Genomic DNA, 18929 nt, shown 5'->3' on the forward strand with positions numbered 1-18929 from the left:
TGGCTGCTGTATGGCACTCAAGCTCGTCGTGCGTCTGGTTTGCGGGCTTGATGATTGTTCAGTCCATCCGTCATAACCTTGGGCGCTCCCCCATGCTTCCGAAACTCCAGGTTCGGCACTGCAAAAGGAAAATAAGGGGAAAGGGCGGCCTAGCAATCTGCATTCCTGTGGGCGCCGCAACAGGTGCAGAGAAGGAGACGGACACCGCGTTGAAGTTGCGGAAACTCGGGGTAAGCACTAGGTGAGGCGTGCAGAGTGCAGAGTAGGGAACCGGCAAAGGGGTTGTCGTTTCTCGCGACGATGTCTTTTTACTAGTCCAGAGGCTGGGAAGGCCACGATGGATCGATTAATTGATAAGTGTAATGGGCACGCCTTCTTCTTGCTGACATTCCGACGACTGCCTGGCTCTCCGGACTCGGCGTGAGGTGTTGTTAGCGATTCGTTTCTCTATTTATTTTTTCTTTTTTGGCCGGCTGCCCGCTGGTTCGATTCCTGCGCAGGTGGGTTTGTTGGACGGCCAATCGCGGCGGCAATTGGCAGTGGCCCAATCAGCTTAGGCCCCGGACAAAAGTGCGGAGTACTTCGTACTTCAGGGACAAATGTTGAACGCCGTTGAACGCCGTTGGTCGGCGTTGCATACATGATACGAAAGACTGCTGCTCGAGTTTGTGAGGAAAGCTCAAAAAAACCGAGTCAATGCCTTTCTTGATTTCATCTTGTTTGTTGTTGTTTCTTGTTCATTGAACCCTTCCTTGCCTGCGGTTGGTCCGGGCAGCTCTACTCTGTCTCTGCACAAAAGGTATAGGTTAGGTAGGTACCTAGTTACTGAGAAATTCACAATTTATGCAGGCCAGAGCATTGACCGTAAGACGGTCCGTCCGGTACGGAGCATGAGCAACAACCCTTACAACACCCTGGTTTGATTGGCTATCCCTGGCCCCTGGCAGAATGCGCCCCCCTCGTCAGCGACCCAGTCCCTAAACTTGCCCGTGGCGCCTGGCGCCGGTGGCAGTTGCATTGAGGCTTGCCGGCTTTTGAGACATGAGACATCAACATGCAGCAACCACCAGACAATACGGAGTACCTGGTCTATATGCCCGTCCCCTTGAGACCTGACAAGGCTAAAGCTCGGACGCAAGCCCTAGCCATGTCTCCCCATGATGAACCGAAAAGATGGCCATCTGGAGGCTCGACAGGGGTGCACCGGTAACCCCCTTCAGCTGCATCCCTCACTCACCCTCTCTCGTGTGCTCGACACACGATTTCCGATCGCTGCAGAGCCTTGACGCCCCTTCGTTGGCGTTGACTTTGAGAAGAATAAGTCACTCCCTGCCTTGCCTCGAAACTTTGGCTTCCTTTCTCGTTTGCTGCAGTGCAGTCTTTTCCCAGCCGGGACCCTTCCGTCAACCTCGACTCGCTCCACGACTAGACTTGTTCGTCGGCGCCGACACACTCCACGCGATACCAAGACACAACTGCTGAAACGCTGATCATGTCGTTCGAGACCGTTGCATTCTCTTAATGAATCGTCATCACGCCCATCACGCCCATAACGTCGCTGTCTCTGTCGTTGCTCCTCTCAACCGGTCGAATTCCGACAATAGCTGAGGGCAAGGGGGGGGGGAATACATGCACTTTGCATTTACTTCACGGCTGGTGAACTCGATTCGCCGCCTGGCAGGCTGGGTGGACCAGCCTTGAGGTGCTCGCCGACATCCTGTTGACTTTGACCCAACCAATTGTCACTACCAGAAACCAAGATGCGCTTCTTTCGATCCGCCGCAAACCTCCTAGCGGCCTTTGTGGTTTGGCCGTCATTCGTCGCTTCCGAGAGGATGCTTCTATCTACGTCGCTCAACTCGTGCCAAAAGGATTCCAAATTCGAAGCGAGTCTCTTCAACGTCGTCTATACACCCGGCAACAACTCGGCCGATATCAACGTCGTCGCAACCTCTTCCGTGCAAGGCAAAGTCGTATTTCAGCTATCCGTCGTCGTTTACGGCCTACCCATCATTACCAAAACAGTCAGCCCGTGTGATATAAAGGGCCTTGACGGGCTTTGCCCCATGATTCCCGGCAAAACAAAACTCTCCTTCAACGTCCCCGTCAGCTCCGACGCCACCAAGGACGTTCCTGGAATCGCCTTTAGCATCCCTGACCTGGATGCTACTGTCCAGGTGCGAATGAACCTGACCGATTCAAACACGCAAATTGCCTGTGTGGAAGCACAAATCTCCAACGGAAAGACGGTCGATGTGATTGGCATCAAATGGGCAACAGCCATTATTGCTGGGTTGGCTCTCCTGGCCTCGGGAGTCGTGAGTGGTCGTGGCCATCTGAACACCGCCGCTCACGTAGCTTCCAACTCGCTCTCCCTTCTCGGATACTTTCAGGCCCAGGCCATCATCGGGTTGACCAGCGTCCACCTGCCGCCCATTGCGCAGGCCTGGACTCAGAACTTCCAGTGGTCAATGGGCATAATCCCCGTCCATTTCATGCAGCGAATCTTTACCTGGTACCAACGCGCCACAGGCGGAACACCCTCCAACATCTTTTCCACCCTTCAGACCATTTCTGTCCAGGTCCAGAAGCGCAGCCTGGAAATGGTGGAACGAGGCGGCGCGCTTCTGCTGCCCGATGCCGTAAGCAGCGTTGCTGCTCGTCTTTTCCGGCGTGGTAATACCATGACGGAATCTGGCGCATACGTGGTTTTTGGCATTCAGCGAGTAGCCTTCCGCTCCAAGATTGAGTCGACGAATCTCTTCATGACGGGACTGACATTCTTCTGTTTATTAATCGCCTTCACAGCCGTTGGACTTGCCCTCTTCAAAGGCGTAATCGAGGTCTGTGCTTCCAAAGGCGTCCTCGCCAAGCATCGCTTTATCGAGTTTCGGAACGGTTGGCGCATCATCCTAAAGGGAGTCATGTTTCGGTTTTGCCTGATTGGCTTCCCGCAAATCGCTATTCTATGCCTTTGGGAGCTGACCCAGATCGATTCTTCGGCCGAGGCCGCCTTGGCAGTGGTCTTCTTGGCATCCTTGTCGGTTATTCTAGGCTGGGGCACCAGCAAGGTTATCCGTATCGCCCGTCGCTCGATTGCCATGCATCGAAATCCAGCGTACATACTCTTCTCCGACCCGCAAACTCTCAATAAATGGGGCTTTCTCTATATCCAGTTCCGCGCATCAGCATACTACTTTGTTGCTCCGGTCCTTATATACATTCTTATTAAAGCCATGTTTATTGCGTTTGGGCAAAAGGCAGGGCTGGCACAGGCTATCGGGCTCCTTCTTCTCGAACTAGCCGCAGTCATTGCCTCATCAGTTATGCGCCCCTGGATGGACAAGCCGACAAACTCGTTTAATATTGCCATCTACGTCATCAACTTTATCAATGCGGTCTTTCTACTAGTATTTTCCGACGTTTTCCACGCGCCGGGTATTGTCCGTGGTGTTGTCGGCGTGGTCTTTTTCATCCTCAATGCCACGTTTTCTCTGGTCCTCCTCATCATGGTCATCATCTCCACCTCGGTCACGTTTTTCCGCAGGAACCCAGATGCCAGGTATCAGTACATGGCCGATGATCGCGCCTCGTTTATGCGTTCGCAAAATCATCTGAACACGACTACCGAGCTGGATGCTTTGGCTGTCACAGCCAGAGGTGACAAGGGCAACTTCAAGTCAGGCTTGGACTTGGAAGATGACGATGGCCATCTTCATCCGCAACACTCGGTCAACAGGTCTGCTTCTCCGGTAAGCCCCTCGATGCCGCTGTTCCCTGCTAGCAGGGAGCCAAGCCCTTTCCGCTCCGCTCCTCCTGCGGCCACGACGACGACGCACACGAGCCCGCCGCCTGCCGGGCCTCGCCAAGTAAACAATGCCAGGTGAGTCCGGGGGCGACCATTTTTCCTCTTTATTTCTGTCCATCTGTCCTTCCTCCAGTCCTTGCTTCTTGTTTCTTTTTCTTGAATCATCGAAAAAGACTAATTGATTTCCTTTCCCACAGTCCTTGGAAACGTGGCGCAGGGTATGAGTAATGGAACACGTTGAATATAAGATACTTGACATATACAACAGTCTATTTACAAAGCGGACTACTGAAATGAAGACTTGTACACGGCGTATAATTGGTGATTTTGTTCCTGGCCAATACCGTGAAGAAAAAGACTGAAAACCATGACCAGGCGGGATACACGTAACGACATACTGACTGACGGAGAAGGCACCTTCCCTTCTTACTTGTATGAGCCTCTGCTTCATTGTTAACGTTCCATTCCGTTACGGGCCACGGCCGGTATTTTCGCAAACCTCTAGGTGTCTGTAGACCGCAACAGTCGGCACAGCACTGGCAAAGACCGTCCCGGCCGCCGCACCCCAACCTCGTCTCAAGCCTGGGGCATGTACAATTACCGTAACCCAGCTCGCGTGTCTCGTTGAGTCGTCGAATTGCGTTTCGGCAGACCACGTGGTCTCCGAGGAGCGGCGATGGCCATCGTGCGAGGCTGGAGCCAAGTCTCGGCGTAGATGAAGGACGAGGCAGCTGATGGGGACTAATGGGCTGGGCTGTCAGCATGGTTTGAGTGCTTTGCCGTCGGCGTCTTTTGTATTCTAGTCGAAATTGCTGCCCATACCGGGGCGGCATCTGGCTGTTTTGCCCGCGTTGTGCAACATGTCGGTGACTTGACCGAACGATACGGAGATATTCAAGCGTCAGAACCTTGCTGTGAAGAATGGACAATTCTTCAACGCTCAAGCTTGGGATGAACTGCCCATCCTGATGGCGAACGACAGCCCTGCGTTTCACGGCAATACATGGGAAACCGGCATGGGAGGCGACGGAGCTTGGCGTATTTCTGATGGCGCATGGGGATGGCAAGAGCTTGGCAACGCGATTACGGAGTATACCGACGATGACCGGGGTCATGACCACGCTTGCAACGCGAAAACGACAAGAGGGGACTGTGCTTATTCTACAAGGACTTTTCAATCTCCATGACCTCGCGAATTCCCTCCTCGATAAGCCGAAGCTTGGCGTCATCCAACCTCCCCAAGGGCCGTCGGGGGTGCCCTCCGTAGCCATAGTGCAGCTGGATGGCCTGCTTGGTGCCGGCGACGGCGTACTTGGTCAGGGACCAGTCGCCGCGACTCAGGATCTTTTGCAGCGCCTGGGCGTCGTCCCTGTCCCCCCGGGCGTACAGGTCCCAGACCCGCACGCAGACCTTGGGCATGACGTTGGCGCCGCCGGCAATGATTCCGCTGCCGCCGCTCACCAGCGTCTGCAGGGTGAAGTCGCACAAGCCGCCAAAGGCCATGTACCCCGAGCCCTGGTGGAAGGGGGTCTTGGCGTCGGTCCCCACGGCCACCCGGGTCAGCTTGCCCGTGTTTCCGCAGGTGAACTTGGTGCCGACGATGTTGGGATGCGCGGCGAGCCGGACGAGCGTCTCGCTGTCGAGGTCGACTCCGGCCACGGCGCCGGGGTAGTTGTAGACGACGACGGGGAGGGGGCTGGCGTCGGCGACGGCGGTGAAGTAGCCGACGACGGAGGCGTCGTCCACCTGGGCGCGGTAGTAGGACGGCGGCAGCAGGAGGGTGTAGTCGGCGCCGGCGCCGGCGGCCAGCCTGCTCAGCTCGATGGTGCCCCGGACGCTGGCCTCGGTGGCGCCCATGATGATGGGGGTCGAGGAGAAGCCGGCTTCGTCGAGGGCTTCGCGGGTCGCCCGGGTGACGGCCAGCTTCTCCTCCCTGGTGCAGTGGACGGCCTCGCCGTTGGAGCCCATGGTGACCAGGCCGGCCAGGCCGGCCTGGGCCAGGCGCTTGGCGTGCCGTTTGATGGAGGGGATGTCGAGGTCTTCTGTTTCGGGGTCGAAGAAGGTCATGGTGGGGGCGTAAATGCCGCAGGGGAGAGGTCGTCGTGCCGACATGGTGGCGGCCAGTGTAAGGGAGGGACAATGGACGGGTTGCTTTGTGTTTTTATTTTCCTTCTTTGTTTTTCAGCGGTACCCCAGATTGACGGAGTTTTGCCAACTAGTGCGCCTTTGCTGGAGTCTGTGGGAAAGAGCAGAAGGAAAACAACGATGAAGGCGTCTCGGGGATGCTTTATAATCGAGCTCGGATGGGCGCGTGGCCTCACGCACGACAGCCGGTTCCATTCCAGCGGGTACTGTGGCCTCTGGCATGGCAGGGGAAGCGGTAGAGAGACTCTGGACCCTGGAGCGTTCGCTTGCGGGGTGCTCGGGATTCCCGGTCGTCCAAGTTGCCAGCCACGGGACTAGCCTGCCTGGCGCAGACGGTTCGGCATGGCCCGGGATACAGTATCGAGGAGCACGACGGCGAACGGCGCTCCGTGCTCGAGGGCGGCGACGCAGCCGGCAGAAGCTAAAGAAACACTGTGTCTTCTTCTTGCCATGCAGGCACCTGGCGGGTCCTACCAGCCCGCCAACGTGGCCAACGTGTTTGGGTTTGAACTTTGGATAAAAGGAAGCCTTCGGGCCAGGAAGCCTTCGGGCCAGGAAGCACCGAGAGTCGGTCGGGCTCGGGGGAGATTTCCGCACCAGCGGTGGAGCCGCCGCGGAGCCGTCGGGTATAAGGGAAAATACCCACTGGTCGGCTAATAAATGCAGCGACGTCGGAAATAGAGAGCACCATTGTCACCTGGCCACCTATTACCTGCCGGCTGTCGTGTGCCCCCTGCCACCTGCCTGTCGAGGGCACCCCGCTGCGCCATCCCGTCGGTTCTGCATCGACCTGAATGACTGGGGTTGAGCTGAGCTGAGCTTCAAAGTGCAAAGCCAGGTTGTTCCCAATATTGGCCTCCAGTTCAACCTTGCTTGGCAAAGCACGTCGCTTTTTTCTGCTGGCAGCCTGAGCACACACCTGCATCCCACGCCGGGCAGTAGAGTCAACGAGAACAAGTGTGTGGCATTTTTCATCCCCGTGGCAAGCCTTTGTTTTCGCCGCTGCCCCTTGTTCTTCTTCTTCTTCTTCTTCTTCTTCTTCTTCTTCTTCTTCTTCTTCTTCTTGTCCCCCGTCTCCGATTGGCAAGTCTGGCGAGACCCCGCACGCCATGGCAGGTCTCAATGTGTTGATGGTGAGTGATGAAACGGGTCCAACGGCGTTGCTCTGGCTGACAATGGCAAAGGTGGGCACGGGAGAGTACACCACGGGCTTCGTGGACGGGGGCATGTCCGGCTCGGACAAGAAAGTCGGCGTTGTCGGCCTCACGCTCTTTGACCTTCGTCGACGGGGCAAGGTCGGCAAGCTGGGCATGGTGGGAGTCAACGGGACCAAGTTTCCCGCTATCCGTGCGTCAAACCGCCCCCCCCCCCTTCCCCGAGAAGAGGCGAAGAAGACGGGGCAAAAGCACAAAGGAAGGGAAAAGAGACGACAGGCTGACGATGGCAGGCCAGCATCTTGACAAGCACATCACCCAGGTCTACAACGGCCTCGACACGTCGTTCGAATCCTTCCCGGCCGACGACCAAAGGGACGCCGAGGCGTACAAGTCGGCGATTGACGGCCTTCGGCCCGGCGACGCCATCACCATCTTCACGCCCGACCCGACGCACTACCCCATCGCGCTGTACGCCATCGAGCGCGGCATCCACGTGCTCGTCACCAAGCCGGCCGTCCAGCGGCTCGACCATCACCAGGACCTGGTGCGCCGCGCCCGCGCCAAGGGCGTGCACGTCATGGTCGAGCACCACAAGCGCTTCGACCCGGCCTACGCGGACGCGCGCTTCCGGGCCCGCAGCCTCGGCGCCTTCAACTACTTCTACGGCTACATGTCGCAGCCCAAGTCGCAGCTGGAGACGTTCCGGGCCTGGGCGGGCCGCGACTCGGACATCTCGTACTACCTCAACAGCCACCACGTCGACGTGTGCGACTCCATGGTCGGCCCGCTGGGGTACGTGCCCGTCAAGGTGGCGGCGGCGGCGTCGACGGGCGTGGCCACGGGCCTGGGGTGCGCGGCCGGGACCGAGGACACCATCTCGCTGGTGGTGACGTGGGCGCAACGGCGCGGCGCGGGCGCGGGCGCGGGTGCGGGCGTGGGCGTGGGCGTGGGCGTCTTCACGTCGTCGTGGACGGCGCCGCAGCGCGCGGGCGTCCACACCAGCCAGCACTTCCACTACCTGGCGGCCGGGGGCGAGGTGCGCGTCGACCAGGCCCGCCGGGGCTACGACGTGGCCGACGACGCGGCCGGCCAGGTGCAGTGGCTCAACCCCTTCTACATGCGGTACGCGCCCGACGAGGACGGCAACTTCAACGGCCAGTCGGGGTACGGGTACGTGTCGCTCGAGAAGTTTGTCGACGGGTGCCGGGCCGTCAACGAGGGCCGGGCCACGCCCGAGGACCTGGATGCAAAGGGCCTGCCCACGCTGGCCAACACGGTGGCCACGACGGCCATCCTCGAGGCGGGGCGCAGGAGCATCGACGAGGGGAGGGAGGTGGGCATTGCGGTGGACGATGGCGTGTGGAGGCTGACGTGATGGGAAGTCCGGGGGGGGGGGGGGGCTGCAGGCGTCGGGAGCGTGGTGTTTCCCCTCGGCCTAGTCTTGTTCTTGTCCTTTTTCTTTGTCTTTTTCTCCTTCTTCTTCTTCTTCTTCTTCTTCTTCTTCTTCTTCTCCTTCTTCTCCTTCTTCTTCTCCTTCTTCTCCTTCTTCTCCTTCTTCGTCTCTCTTCTTCTCCTCCTTCTCCTCCTTCTCCTTCTTCTTCTTCTTCTTCTTCTTTTTCTCCTTCTTCTCCTTCTTCTCCTTCTTCTCCTTCTTCTCCTTCTTCTCCTTCTTCTCCTTCTTCTCCTTCTCCTTCTTCTCCTTCTTCTCCTTCTTCTCCTTCTTCTCCTTCTTCTCCTTCTTCTCCTTCTCCTTCTTCTCCTTCTTCTCCTTCTTCTCCTTCTTCTCCTTCTTCGTCTCTCTTCTTCTCCTCCTTCTCTTTCTTCTTCTCCCTCTTCTTCTCCTTCTTCTTCTTTCCCCCGTTTTCCCTCCTTTTTTTTCTTTTACGTATTTTCACATTTATACATGATCTATTTTTAGCTGTTTTTCGTTTCTTCTCTTTCCTCTATCCTCCTCCGCAACCGCAAACACAAAATGTGGATCCCCAACCCACATCGTCATCCCATCCTCAACAAGTCACGCCAAGTCCTCCTCAACCCTCCTCTTCAACATCATCCATCGTCACACACTCACACGCACCCTCCACATCCTCCGCCATGGCCGCCGACCGCCCCCGCCCCCGCCCTCTCGCCCCCGACGACATCCTCTTCCCCCCCCCGCCCTCCTCGCTGTCCGCCCTGCTCGGCTCCCTGCGCCGCTCGGCGCTCAGCACCCACAACCGGCTGGCGTCCATCCTCGCCGACGCCGACTTCGTCCAGCGCGCCGCGTCGTCGCTGCGCCGCCCGCTCGTGGCCAACCAGCGCTGCGGCGCGTGGTACCTGCCGCCCGGCGCCGCCCGCGCCTCGGCCTACTTCAAGAGCACCGACGGCCACGAGCGCGCGTGGAAGTTCAGCACCCGCCGCCTGAACCTGCACCTGGTGGACCTGGCCGAGCAGCACGACGGGTAAATCAAAGATCCAACCGCAGCGACGGCCCCCTCACGGGCGGACGCGGAAAAACCCCACCCGGCGCCCTTGACCGCTGACAACCACAGCCTCATCGTCGTCGACTCGACCCGCCGCGGGAAACGTACGTCGCCCGGCAGACCGTCGCCAAAACGGCACGCCGCACCAAGAGAAAGATGAAAAAGAGGAGGCGCTGACGATCCCCATCAACCACCCCCCCCCCCAGGCATGCCGGATGCGCTCGCCGCCACCGTGCCCATCTGGTGCGCCGTCCTCAACCAGGTCCTGCTGCCGGCGCACCCGCTCTCGGCGCAGCTCTTCCTGCCGCCGCACCTGCTCGCCACCACGCACGACCAGATCGCCGCCCTGATCCCGTCCTTTGTCGCCGCCCTCCGCGACCTCCGCCTGCCGTCCCTGCCCACCTCGCTGACCAAGCCGCTCCGCCCGCTGTGGATCACCCCCTCCTCCGCGCTGCCCCCTTGCTCCCCTTCCTCCTCTGCCCCCATCTTCCGCGACTACCGCCCCGTCATTTGCCTCACGGCCTCGCGCCGCGTGCCCCACGGCGCCGACCCCCGCGACGGCTACGTCCAGGGCGCCGCCGACGACACCGAGAACTGGGCCCACGGCCTCACCCCCGCGCTCTTCTGGGCCCACGCCGACCTCCTCCTCCGCACCGACGAGCCCCTCCTGCCGGACCTGATCGCCCGCCTCGTCCGGCAGGACCAGCTCGCCCGCCAGGAGCAAGCCCACGATGCCGGCTCCAGGGTCCCGCTGGCCCCGTGCCTCAGCGTGTGCTGCCTGCCGCTCGCCGCGCCCGGCGGCAGCCCCGACGGCAGCCCCGACGGCTGCCCCGACGGCAGCGCAGCAGCAGACTGCCACGTCGCCTTGACGGCCGACGCGCCGACGCCGAGCGCCACGTGGGTCAAGTCCCGCAACTACATGCAGGTGGCGCTGGGGAGGAGCAAGACGGCGAGCAGGAACCTGAGGCTCGCGCTGCCCGACATCTGCCGCTTCGTGGCGGCCTTCTTTGAGCGGAGCGGAGGACCCCCCCCGGAGCAATGCAGGCTGGTGGTGGCTTGCGACTCGGGACGAGACATCTCGGTCGGCACCGCCCTCGCCCTTTTGTGCTATCTGTTCGATGAGCGGGGCGTGTTTCGCGCCCCGGATGGAAACGCCGTCTTCACAAAGACGCTGGTCAAGACGAGGCTGGGCAGCATCATGACGGCCTATCCCGCGGCCAACCCGAGCCGTCAGACCCTGCAGAGCGTCAACAGCTTCCTGATGGACTGGACAAGATAGCACAGTGAATTTAGTTGAATGACTCGAGGCTCCGCATTCCGTCCTGCATCTATCTTTCTAAGCTCCCAGTGCCCCTTCTCTCTACTACTTTGTTTAAAAGAAGCATCACACATCACATTCAACGTGCTTCCGACTGCGCCGACTCAATCTTTTGCAGAGCAGCAGGAAACTCGCTCCAGTCCCGCATAATCACCACGGCTCCGGCATCCGTCAGCACCTTTTCCATGTCGGCCTTCTTGTCGTCTGCATACGGCCCAACATATCCAATAGTCTTGATGCCGGCCCTCGTGGCGCTCAGGGTACCACTCTTGCTGTCCTCAATGGCCACGCTCTCGCCAGCCTCTTTGCCCAGGGCTTGCAGCGCGTGCAGGTAGATGGCCGGGTTGGGCTTGCTCGTGGGCGGGTTCAAGCTCGTAGCAGCCGAGTAAATGAGGTACTCTCCTCCGGGGCTCTTGAAGAACCTGGCCTGATTGACCTTTTCCACAGACGCCTTGACGCGTCGAAAGGCAGAGGAAGAGACGACGGCAAGGAGGTACTTGCCCGAAGCGGCCAGCTTCTCCAGCTCTTCATCGACGCCGGGGCAGGGTCTCAAGGAGGCCTTGAGCTTGGCAATCACGGCATCCTCCTCCATGCGGACGTACTTTTCCATGTCGTCCGGGGCAATCTCAATGCCGTTTTCCTGTTGCAGGGTAGTCAGCATGCCCCGGAAGTTCTGGCCGACGAACTCCACAATGAGGGATTCGCCAGTAAACGTCTTTTTGATGTCGCGCTCGGCGCAGATCTTGTTGATCAGGTCGGCGCAGGCCTCAAAGGCCAGCTCCTCGGACAGGACGAGGGTGTTGTCGCAGTCGAAGAGGAGGGTGTTGATCTTTGTCCCCACGATTAGCCATCAGCCGTGCGCTTTTGAAACCACAAGTATAGTAATGACTCTTTTGAGACCACAAGTATAGTAATGATCCTTTTGAAAGCACAAGTATAGTATTGATCCTTTTGAAAGCACAAGTACAGTAATGATCCTTTTGAAAGCACAAGTATAGTATAGTATTGATCCCTTCTACTCCGCACTCCAGCTTAAAAAAAATGGTCGGGGTGGGGCCGCAATGGAAGGAAGCCGGGCAGCCTACCTTGGCCATTTTGACTCGCAATTGTCTCCAGCCTAGTGTTTGGCGGGGGAAAAAAAAGAAAAAAAAAAGGTGAAATTCAGATGACGGCTGGGTTTTGAACAGGTTCAAGCTGGACACGGGCAAGATGGGGGATTCCAGAGGGTGGAGACCGTCCAAGGAAGCGAGAACAAAAGAGAAAGAAAAAGAAAAGAGAGAGGGAGAAAAAAAAAAGAAAGAAAAACTCGACAATAGCTTCTAAGGAAAACAATCGAGTAAGGAGCAACTCAGCAACACCCAGCCCCAGCGTCGGGTGCCTCCTTCCCTCCTTCCCTCCCTCACCTCGCCTCTTATTGGCCCGCAAACGTGCCACGGGCATCGCATCCGTGTTCTGCCGTGGCATGCACGGAGTACGGAGCGTGCCCTTGAACCTCCGATTCAGGACAGGTCCAGGAACGCTCTCTTCATGTCGGCTTGGCCATTGGGGAGAAAATACCTCAACCTCAACGCTGCCTTGGACGAGCGCGTCCCCGCCATTTGTCGCCGCGGCTTTCCGCCCATCGCCCAGCGCTAAGCCAAGTACCGAATGGAGCAGGAGCAGGAGCAACTACCCCTCCAACGGGTGGACCCCGTCCATGCCGTGCGTCGTCATCCGTCACCCCCCCAGCCCACTTCCTGCTTCCTGGAGGCAGTTTGTTTGGTACCTGTTCGGCCCGAGCATCACGGTACATATGTAAGATAGCCACTGCCTACTCTGTACCGTCTACTGTCTACTGCCTACCTCACCCATGGTGAAATAGCACTTGCGTACATGTAGCAACATGAATGCTTATGCTGGTAGGCGAGGAGAGCTGGAGCATGTTGTGAAATGACGGGAAAGCATCAATGCGAGGTGACGACTCAAATACAGGCCACGTCCGCTGTTACCAGCGGCAGTGGGTTGGGTTGTACAGAGTATACCCTCCCCCAGCCTCTCCTTTTACGTCTGCGTGCGTGCTTCGAGCTTGCTTCGTGCTTGCTTCGTGCTTGCTTCCACCCAGCACTTGCAGCTTTTCCGCTGCCCTTCATCAACAGAGGCATGATTCAGCTCCAACAAATACAAGTATCGGAAAAGAAGGGGAAAGAAAAAGCCCCGGCTTGAGCCTTGAATTACCTTGCTCACTTGACTGCTTCGTACTACCCGAATTTGGTTCAAAATGCAAATCCAAGCCTGGCCATGCCTCACAAAAGCCTGGCAGGTCCGTGGTTTGGTCAATATATAATAACACACACAAGTCAAAGTATTGAACAGAGTCCCAACGCCATTGTAGCCCGAGATATTCCCCTTCCATGGATGGTTGCGTTTGCGTATCATCGTCATCGTCATCAAAACCGCTCAGCACATACAACCAACCATACACGCTGCTGGTTTCCAAACAAATTCCCTCACTCATCGTGCCGTCTTCGTCGTCCAATGCATCCCTCATAGAATCTCTCGCAACGTTTGCTTCTGCGCCGGGGTCAGGCTCGATGGGAAGTTGACCTTGTACTTGATGATAAAGTCGCCTCGTTGTCCCGCATGCTTGGAGATCGGCATTCCCAAGCCGGGGTATCGGTCCTCGCTTCCGGGCTGTGTTGGCCCGCTCTTGTCCAGGTTGATTTGCTTGCCCTCAATCGTCGTCACAGTCCGCTTCCATCCAGTCAATGCTTCCTTCAAGTCCAGAACGACGGTGTGGACAAGATCGTTGTCTTCTCGCTTGAAGAGAGGATGCTCTTTCTGAAAGGAAAAGTCAGTGCAAAATGTTCAACGAGGGACGAGAGAAGAGACAGCCGAGACCAGAATCAAAAGAAAACCCCGCATTCTCCGGGGTCAGTGTGCTTACCTCTCCTACTATAAAGTGCAAATCCTGTCGACCGCCCTCGACCTGGTCGCCAACGCCGTTAAACTTGATCTTTGAGCCCTTCTTCAACCCAGGCTTGATGGGCACCTCTAGGATCTGATCCGTCTGCACCCGTTTACCGGCTTCGTCAAACGTCTTTCGTTTAATCTTCATCTTCTTGGTGACGCCGTTGAACAGCTCCTCCAGGGTGAGGGGCAGAGGTCGCTCTACCGTGGTAATCTCTGGCGTGTGTTCGCGTTGCCTCGGCTCCCCAGCGCCAGACGATCTCATTCTAGTGCGGCCGGGCCGGCCACCACCTGATCTGCCACCGGCGAATGACGAAAAGACGTCGCCAAAGTCGTCGTCGCCGCCCCCAGCCATGCCGCCAAAACCGCCGCCTTGTTGCTTCATGAATTGAGCAAAGATATCATCGGGATTATGGAAGTTGAACCCGCCGCCTTGGCCACCTCCCGTGCTGAAGTGGAAGGTTCGAGTCCCGCCAGGCATGCCACCGCCCCCAAAGTCAAACCCGCCGAACCCACCCCCAGGCATGCCGCCGCCCGGGAAACCGCCAGCAGCACCATCGGGAGGAGGTGCAGCTCCTCCTCTCAGAAGAAACTCGAGGCCATACTGATCGTAGACTTTGCGTTTCTCGGGATCGGACAGAATCTCGTAGGCTTGAGAGCATTCTTTGAACTTTTCAGCTGCACTTGCGTTGTCCTTGTTTTTATCAGGGTGCCATTTCAAAGCTGCTTTTCTGGACAAAACATTGCGTCAGCGTATCCGATCCGGGCACGAAGCCAGCTTTAAAAATCATCATCATCATCATCATCATCATCATCATCATCATCATCATCATCATCATCATCATCACAAATAGCTGGGAAGAAAAAAAGGAGAAAAAAAGGGCAGGCGGAAAAGTACCTATATCCTTTCTTAATCTCGTCCTGACTAGCATCGGGTTTGACACCCAAGGTGTCGTAAAGCTTCGTTTCCTTGACCATGTTGTGTGCAAAGGGGGAAACAAACCGTCTTGCTCACTGCTTGCCGCTCTTTACCTTCCCAAGTTTGCCACCATGCAACCTGGCCAAAAGCGTATCAAGGCGGTAGTGTCGGAAGATCGCACAAGTTGAAAACCAATCCACCTATGACGAACTTGAGAGGGAGTGGTCAGAGTTGTCAGCGCGAAACGATAAAAAAGGTGAAGTGTTGGTGGTGTTTGGCTGCATCAAGGAAAAGGTGATTTGTCCACGGATTGGGCTAAAGCTTCCAGCCCGTCGCTGGTGTGCTGGGGGAAGGGGAGGTTTCGCCTTCGCGCAAAGGAAGGAAGTGGGGACCCCCACGGCCGGGTCGAGTCGACTTGTTCAAGCACGGGCTGGGCTGGCGTGGGACCTTGTGGAAGCTTCGATGCTCCAGGGCGGAGGGCGGAGGTTTACCGGGCCTATACTCCGTACGGCCTATGACTATGACGCAAAGGTGGAGGAGAGGAGGAAAGGAAGAGCTCCGAGCGAGGTTGCCGATGCGCAGATTGCTGCGCGAGCAGAAGACGAAGACCGAGTGATAAAAACAAGGATAAAGCCAGAGACAAATACAAAGCCGAAGAAAGGCCTTTCTCTTTTTTTTTTTTTTTTTTTTTTTTTTTTCCTTTTTCTTTTTGTATGAATAAAATAATCACCAATTTTGGCCTGGGGGTTATGAGGAAACAACCGACAACGCAAGGTACATACGTACGTCTGCCATGGCACTGGGTACCTATGTACCTACCTACTTTACACCTAGCCACTCGGTCGCAGGCGGGTACTCGCGGGGTCAAACGATCAGTCAACTGCTTGGGGATGCAGGCTTCCATCCAATAGCGGCGCCGCGTGATGCTGCTGCGCCAGTGCTCAGATTCCGGGGTTTCCAAGTCGTGTCGAGATGGTAGATGGTTTCGCATCTTCGATAACAGGCCGTCGTCGCCTGACGCTCATCTCGTCGTTTTCACGGTCCATGGTGGTTGCTACAAGGAGGAGCAAGCAAACAAGCCCCGAGCTCCCCGTCGGCACGTGCACAGTCACTCTCGAACCAGCCCGAGGGCTCGCTTTCAACTTCTTTTCTGCCGCTTGCGCTGCGCTCGTTGGTGACGGAATCTTCTACAAGTTTCCGTCATGAGGCTTGATGGCCCCTCATCTGTCTATACTACCAAGGAATTTCGGCCCCGCATCTATACTACAATCGGCGACCGCCGTTGCCGCCGGCGTGCCCGTCGCCGTCATGGTGGCCGACGATGTTTGGCTGTCCTCAAACGGGTTATCGAACCCACTTCGGCCGTCGTCGCTCCCTATCGAGGCCCTGTTGCTGTCCATGGAATCTACGCTGTCGGCCCTATGCTTTCTCTTGGTAGGCGACATGGGTTCCATGAGGCCCGTCGTTGGCTTGATCTCATTCTCGCTCGTATCCACCATCTCTTGATTTAGTTCTTGCTGAAACGCCTTGTTGTCCGCGCGCACGAATCGTTGCAGGGGTGCCGACAACGTTGTGCGGGCGGCATCGAGCGCTGCTTCCGTGGCATATATCATTAGGGGCGCCTTCGTCTCGTGCCATACCTCCCTGAGCACACGCTCCATCTCGACTTTCTGCGAGTTTCGTTAGCAAAACGCGCCCGACATTCTATCCCCGGCGCCCTGTTCTCGGCATCGTGCGAACCTCGGTTTTCACTTCTTGCCCATCGTTGGCGTTGTAAGCCAGTCTCCACCATTGGTCGCATTCTTTGCCTCGGGCTTGGTTTCCCAGCTCAATCAAGTCTGGCTCAGCTCGCTGACAGACGTATACCATGTCCGACTGCGTCACGACTCCCCGCAGTAGAAACTCTTTGCACGTCATGGGCCGTGGTCTACCCGCCTTGTCCGGCTGCGTCAGCAGCTGGCCGAGAAAGCGTTGCCTAACCTTGATCTGCTCCTGTTGGGCCGTAAGCTCTGCCCCAAGCATTAGTATCGAGGCCCAAACGTGCACCATTTGCGTTGGCGGGTGGGCGAAGCTTTACCCTTCATTTTCGCTTCCATATCGCCAAGCATGCGCTCGTTGAGTTGCAGTGTATCCTCCACCGTCCTGCACCTTTCCTCCATGTCCTCAGGTATCACGCATGGCGCCATACGATAGTCCGGGTACTTGTCTGTGTCGAACCCTGACGCCTCCATTTGTCGGAATCGGCCCAATGATTGCAAGTAATCGCGGTATGCTTGCCACTGGCCGATGGCCCTTTGTATCATCTGTTTACGGTCAAAGACGTCGTCGTTCCAGTCGTTCCGCCATTCGTACAGTTTCTGCTCCTGTTTGGCAATATCTGCAATGGCCGACTTCGTTTCACACCATGCCGCCTGTATACGTCGGGCTTCGTCTTTGCGGTTTGTCTGATACTTTTCCAAATACAGCTTCTCGGGAATATCAATGGAATCCTCAGGCCCGTCTCCATTCAGCTTGATGGCTAAAACTTCGCCCATGTCCTTGAACATGGCCATCTTTGAGCCCTCGTGTATTTCGTTGTATGAGAAAGCATCGCTCCACATGGTGTGGTCCAGAGACTCGTACATGGTCTTGATGTAGCTGTAGTCGCCGCGGAGGTGCTCCATTTCCAGGAGCCCAAACCTAGCCTCCTCGTCTCCCAGCTCATCTCCAATAACCGGTGCCAGCACCGCCGAATGGATCAATGGCTTTAGTTTCTCTTCGTTTCTAGGCCCCAAGTACTCGTACAGTTGCTTCTCAGGTCCCAGGCTTGGGCATGGCAGCAAATCGGTCAGCACGCTCACTGAGCCGTAACTTCGGTCGGTGGAATCCAGGAATGCCATGAGCCGATGGATCTCCTCTTCCATGTCAGGCTTTGCCTCGCTTTGTTGGCCCCACTGCAGGTCGCCTGCCTGAAGCCGAGCAAGCACATGGGGTGGCAAGATCTCTTGACCCTTCCACCATTCGCTGTTGAAGCCATACGACGCTGCAGGAGCGCCCACCTCGAGCAATGCGTTTCTCGCAAGCGGAATCTCGTGCAATACGGTGAGCATGCCTCCGAGCCCGTGGTTCCCCACTGAGCTTACGCCTTGTATCAAGAAAGCCGGGGCTCCAGGTGTTCTTTTCCGCCGAGACGGTGGCGGTGCTGTGGGCGCCCTGGATTCTGGGGGTGCGCTTGGGACCATTGCCCAACTTTCCTGATCGTACTCGTCGCGGTTGGCGGGACCAAAGGTGGGCAAGGACGATGTCGACGCATCCATCACCCCGGTATGTTGGTCCAATAAGCCAATTCCGGCTTCTTGGGCAGATTCTCGTAGCGCTCTCTGCATGTCTTCGTCCTCTCGCGAGGGCCCAATCGAGGCAGCTATCAAAGGGCAGTGTCGGTTAGCTTGGCGATGTTTCCCTTGGCTCGATACGGATATGATGGGCAAAAAAAAAAAAAAATAAACAAACTCGGCGCATCGGCTGCTTGCCAGTCCACCATTCTGCCCAGGGGCGATCGGTTATCTGTCCTCGAGGGTGGTCTTGACGGGGCTGTCGATCCATAGGCATCGGGCGGTGGTGTGATGCCTCGGATGACATCGTTTTGATTTACAGACTCGATATGGAACGCTGCAAGTTACCCGTCAGGACGCATCATTCGTCGTCAAACTGGCAAAGTGCAGGGTCGCCAACCCACAAATACCCGTTGTATGATTTACCGTGCCATCACGATCTGCCGAAAACATGTTGTCGTTCCATAGCTGTGTGAACTTTTGACGAAACTACCATCGATCGTTAGAACTTTGCCATTGCAAAGTACCGAGACCAACCGCATCGGTCGGCGATTTTGAATGTTTGCTCTTGCATACCGATTCTGGGTTATCGAAGTATTGCATGACGACCGCTTCGACATTTCTGCCATTCTCCTGGCATTGAGGGGCCAAAGTCAGCACAGGCCGCATCGTATCTGGACCGGCTTTTCGGGGTAAGCAGATCAAGGACCCCAAGGGGAAGAAGACGTACCTTGAGCGCCTGGATGACCATGATTCGGTCATCATGAGGATTGAGACCCGCGAAATCAATGACTTGCGAGATCTCCTCCTCCGAAGGCGGCGCCCGGGAAGCCATTTTGGCTACCTTTGATGGGTGGGGGGGC

The 18929-nt window shown here is 57.1% G+C and overlaps 8 protein-coding genes across 8 annotated transcripts; 3 read left to right on the top strand and 5 right to left on the bottom strand.

Moving 5' to 3' along the window:
- Positions 1 to 1835: 1835 nt before the first annotated feature.
- UV8b_06880 (uncharacterized protein) lies at positions 1836 to 4036 on the top strand (the record flags this gene model as incomplete). The annotated part of the gene is made up of 2 exons (XM_043144377.1): positions 1836 to 3883; positions 4006 to 4036. The coding sequence occupies 2 exons, from the start codon at positions 1836 to 1838 to the stop codon at positions 4034 to 4036; spliced, it is 2079 nt and encodes a 692-aa protein (XP_043000312.1).
- Positions 4037 to 4969: 933 nt separating this feature from the next.
- UV8b_06881 (uncharacterized protein) lies at positions 4970 to 5920 on the bottom strand (the record flags this gene model as incomplete). Its single annotated transcript, XM_043144378.1, has 1 exon — positions 4970 to 5920. The coding sequence occupies one exon, from the start codon at positions 5918 to 5920 to the stop codon at positions 4970 to 4972; it is 951 nt and encodes a 316-aa protein (XP_043000313.1).
- A 1142-nt stretch (positions 5921 to 7062) lies between these two features.
- On the top strand, positions 7063 to 8485 carry UV8b_06882 (uncharacterized protein; the record flags this gene model as incomplete). The annotated part of the gene is made up of 3 exons (XM_043144379.1): positions 7063 to 7086; positions 7138 to 7300; positions 7401 to 8485. 3 exons carry the CDS (start codon positions 7063 to 7065, stop codon positions 8483 to 8485), a joined length of 1272 nt encoding a protein of 423 aa, XP_043000314.1.
- Positions 8486 to 8545: 60 nt separating this feature from the next.
- Positions 8546 to 9109, bottom strand: UV8b_06883 (uncharacterized protein; the record flags this gene model as incomplete). Its single annotated transcript, XM_043144380.1, has 2 exons — positions 8546 to 8909; positions 9102 to 9109. 2 exons carry the CDS (start codon positions 9107 to 9109, stop codon positions 8546 to 8548), a joined length of 372 nt encoding a protein of 123 aa, XP_043000315.1.
- Positions 9110 to 9204: 95 nt separating this feature from the next.
- On the top strand, positions 9205 to 10851 carry UV8b_06884 (uncharacterized protein; the record flags this gene model as incomplete). The annotated part of the gene is made up of 3 exons (XM_043144381.1): positions 9205 to 9551; positions 9642 to 9676; positions 9779 to 10851. The coding sequence occupies 3 exons, from the start codon at positions 9205 to 9207 to the stop codon at positions 10849 to 10851; spliced, it is 1455 nt and encodes a 484-aa protein (XP_043000316.1).
- Positions 10852 to 10969: 118 nt separating this feature from the next.
- UV8b_06885 (uncharacterized protein) lies at positions 10970 to 11984 on the bottom strand (the record flags this gene model as incomplete). The annotated part of the gene is made up of 2 exons (XM_043144382.1): positions 10970 to 11719; positions 11976 to 11984. 2 exons carry the CDS (start codon positions 11982 to 11984, stop codon positions 10970 to 10972), a joined length of 759 nt encoding a protein of 252 aa, XP_043000317.1.
- Positions 11985 to 13413: 1429 nt separating this feature from the next.
- Positions 13414 to 14814, bottom strand: UV8b_06886 (uncharacterized protein; the record flags this gene model as incomplete). The annotated part of the gene is made up of 3 exons (XM_043144383.1): positions 13414 to 13707; positions 13814 to 14567; positions 14735 to 14814. The coding sequence occupies 3 exons, from the start codon at positions 14812 to 14814 to the stop codon at positions 13414 to 13416; spliced, it is 1128 nt and encodes a 375-aa protein (XP_043000318.1).
- Positions 14815 to 15975: 1161 nt separating this feature from the next.
- UV8b_06887 (uncharacterized protein) lies at positions 15976 to 18901 on the bottom strand (the record flags this gene model as incomplete). The annotated part of the gene is made up of 7 exons (XM_043144384.1): positions 15976 to 16425; positions 16496 to 16764; positions 16833 to 18155; positions 18245 to 18403; positions 18471 to 18555; positions 18643 to 18699; positions 18797 to 18901. 7 exons carry the CDS (start codon positions 18899 to 18901, stop codon positions 15976 to 15978), a joined length of 2448 nt encoding a protein of 815 aa, XP_043000319.1.
- Between the last annotated feature and the right edge of the window lie 28 nt (positions 18902 to 18929).

Source organism: Ustilaginoidea virens, chromosome 5, assembly GCF_000687475.1.
Source record: "Ustilaginoidea virens chromosome 5, complete sequence".
In the NCBI taxonomy this organism is placed as follows: domain Eukaryota; kingdom Fungi; phylum Ascomycota; class Sordariomycetes; order Hypocreales; family Clavicipitaceae; genus Ustilaginoidea; species Ustilaginoidea virens.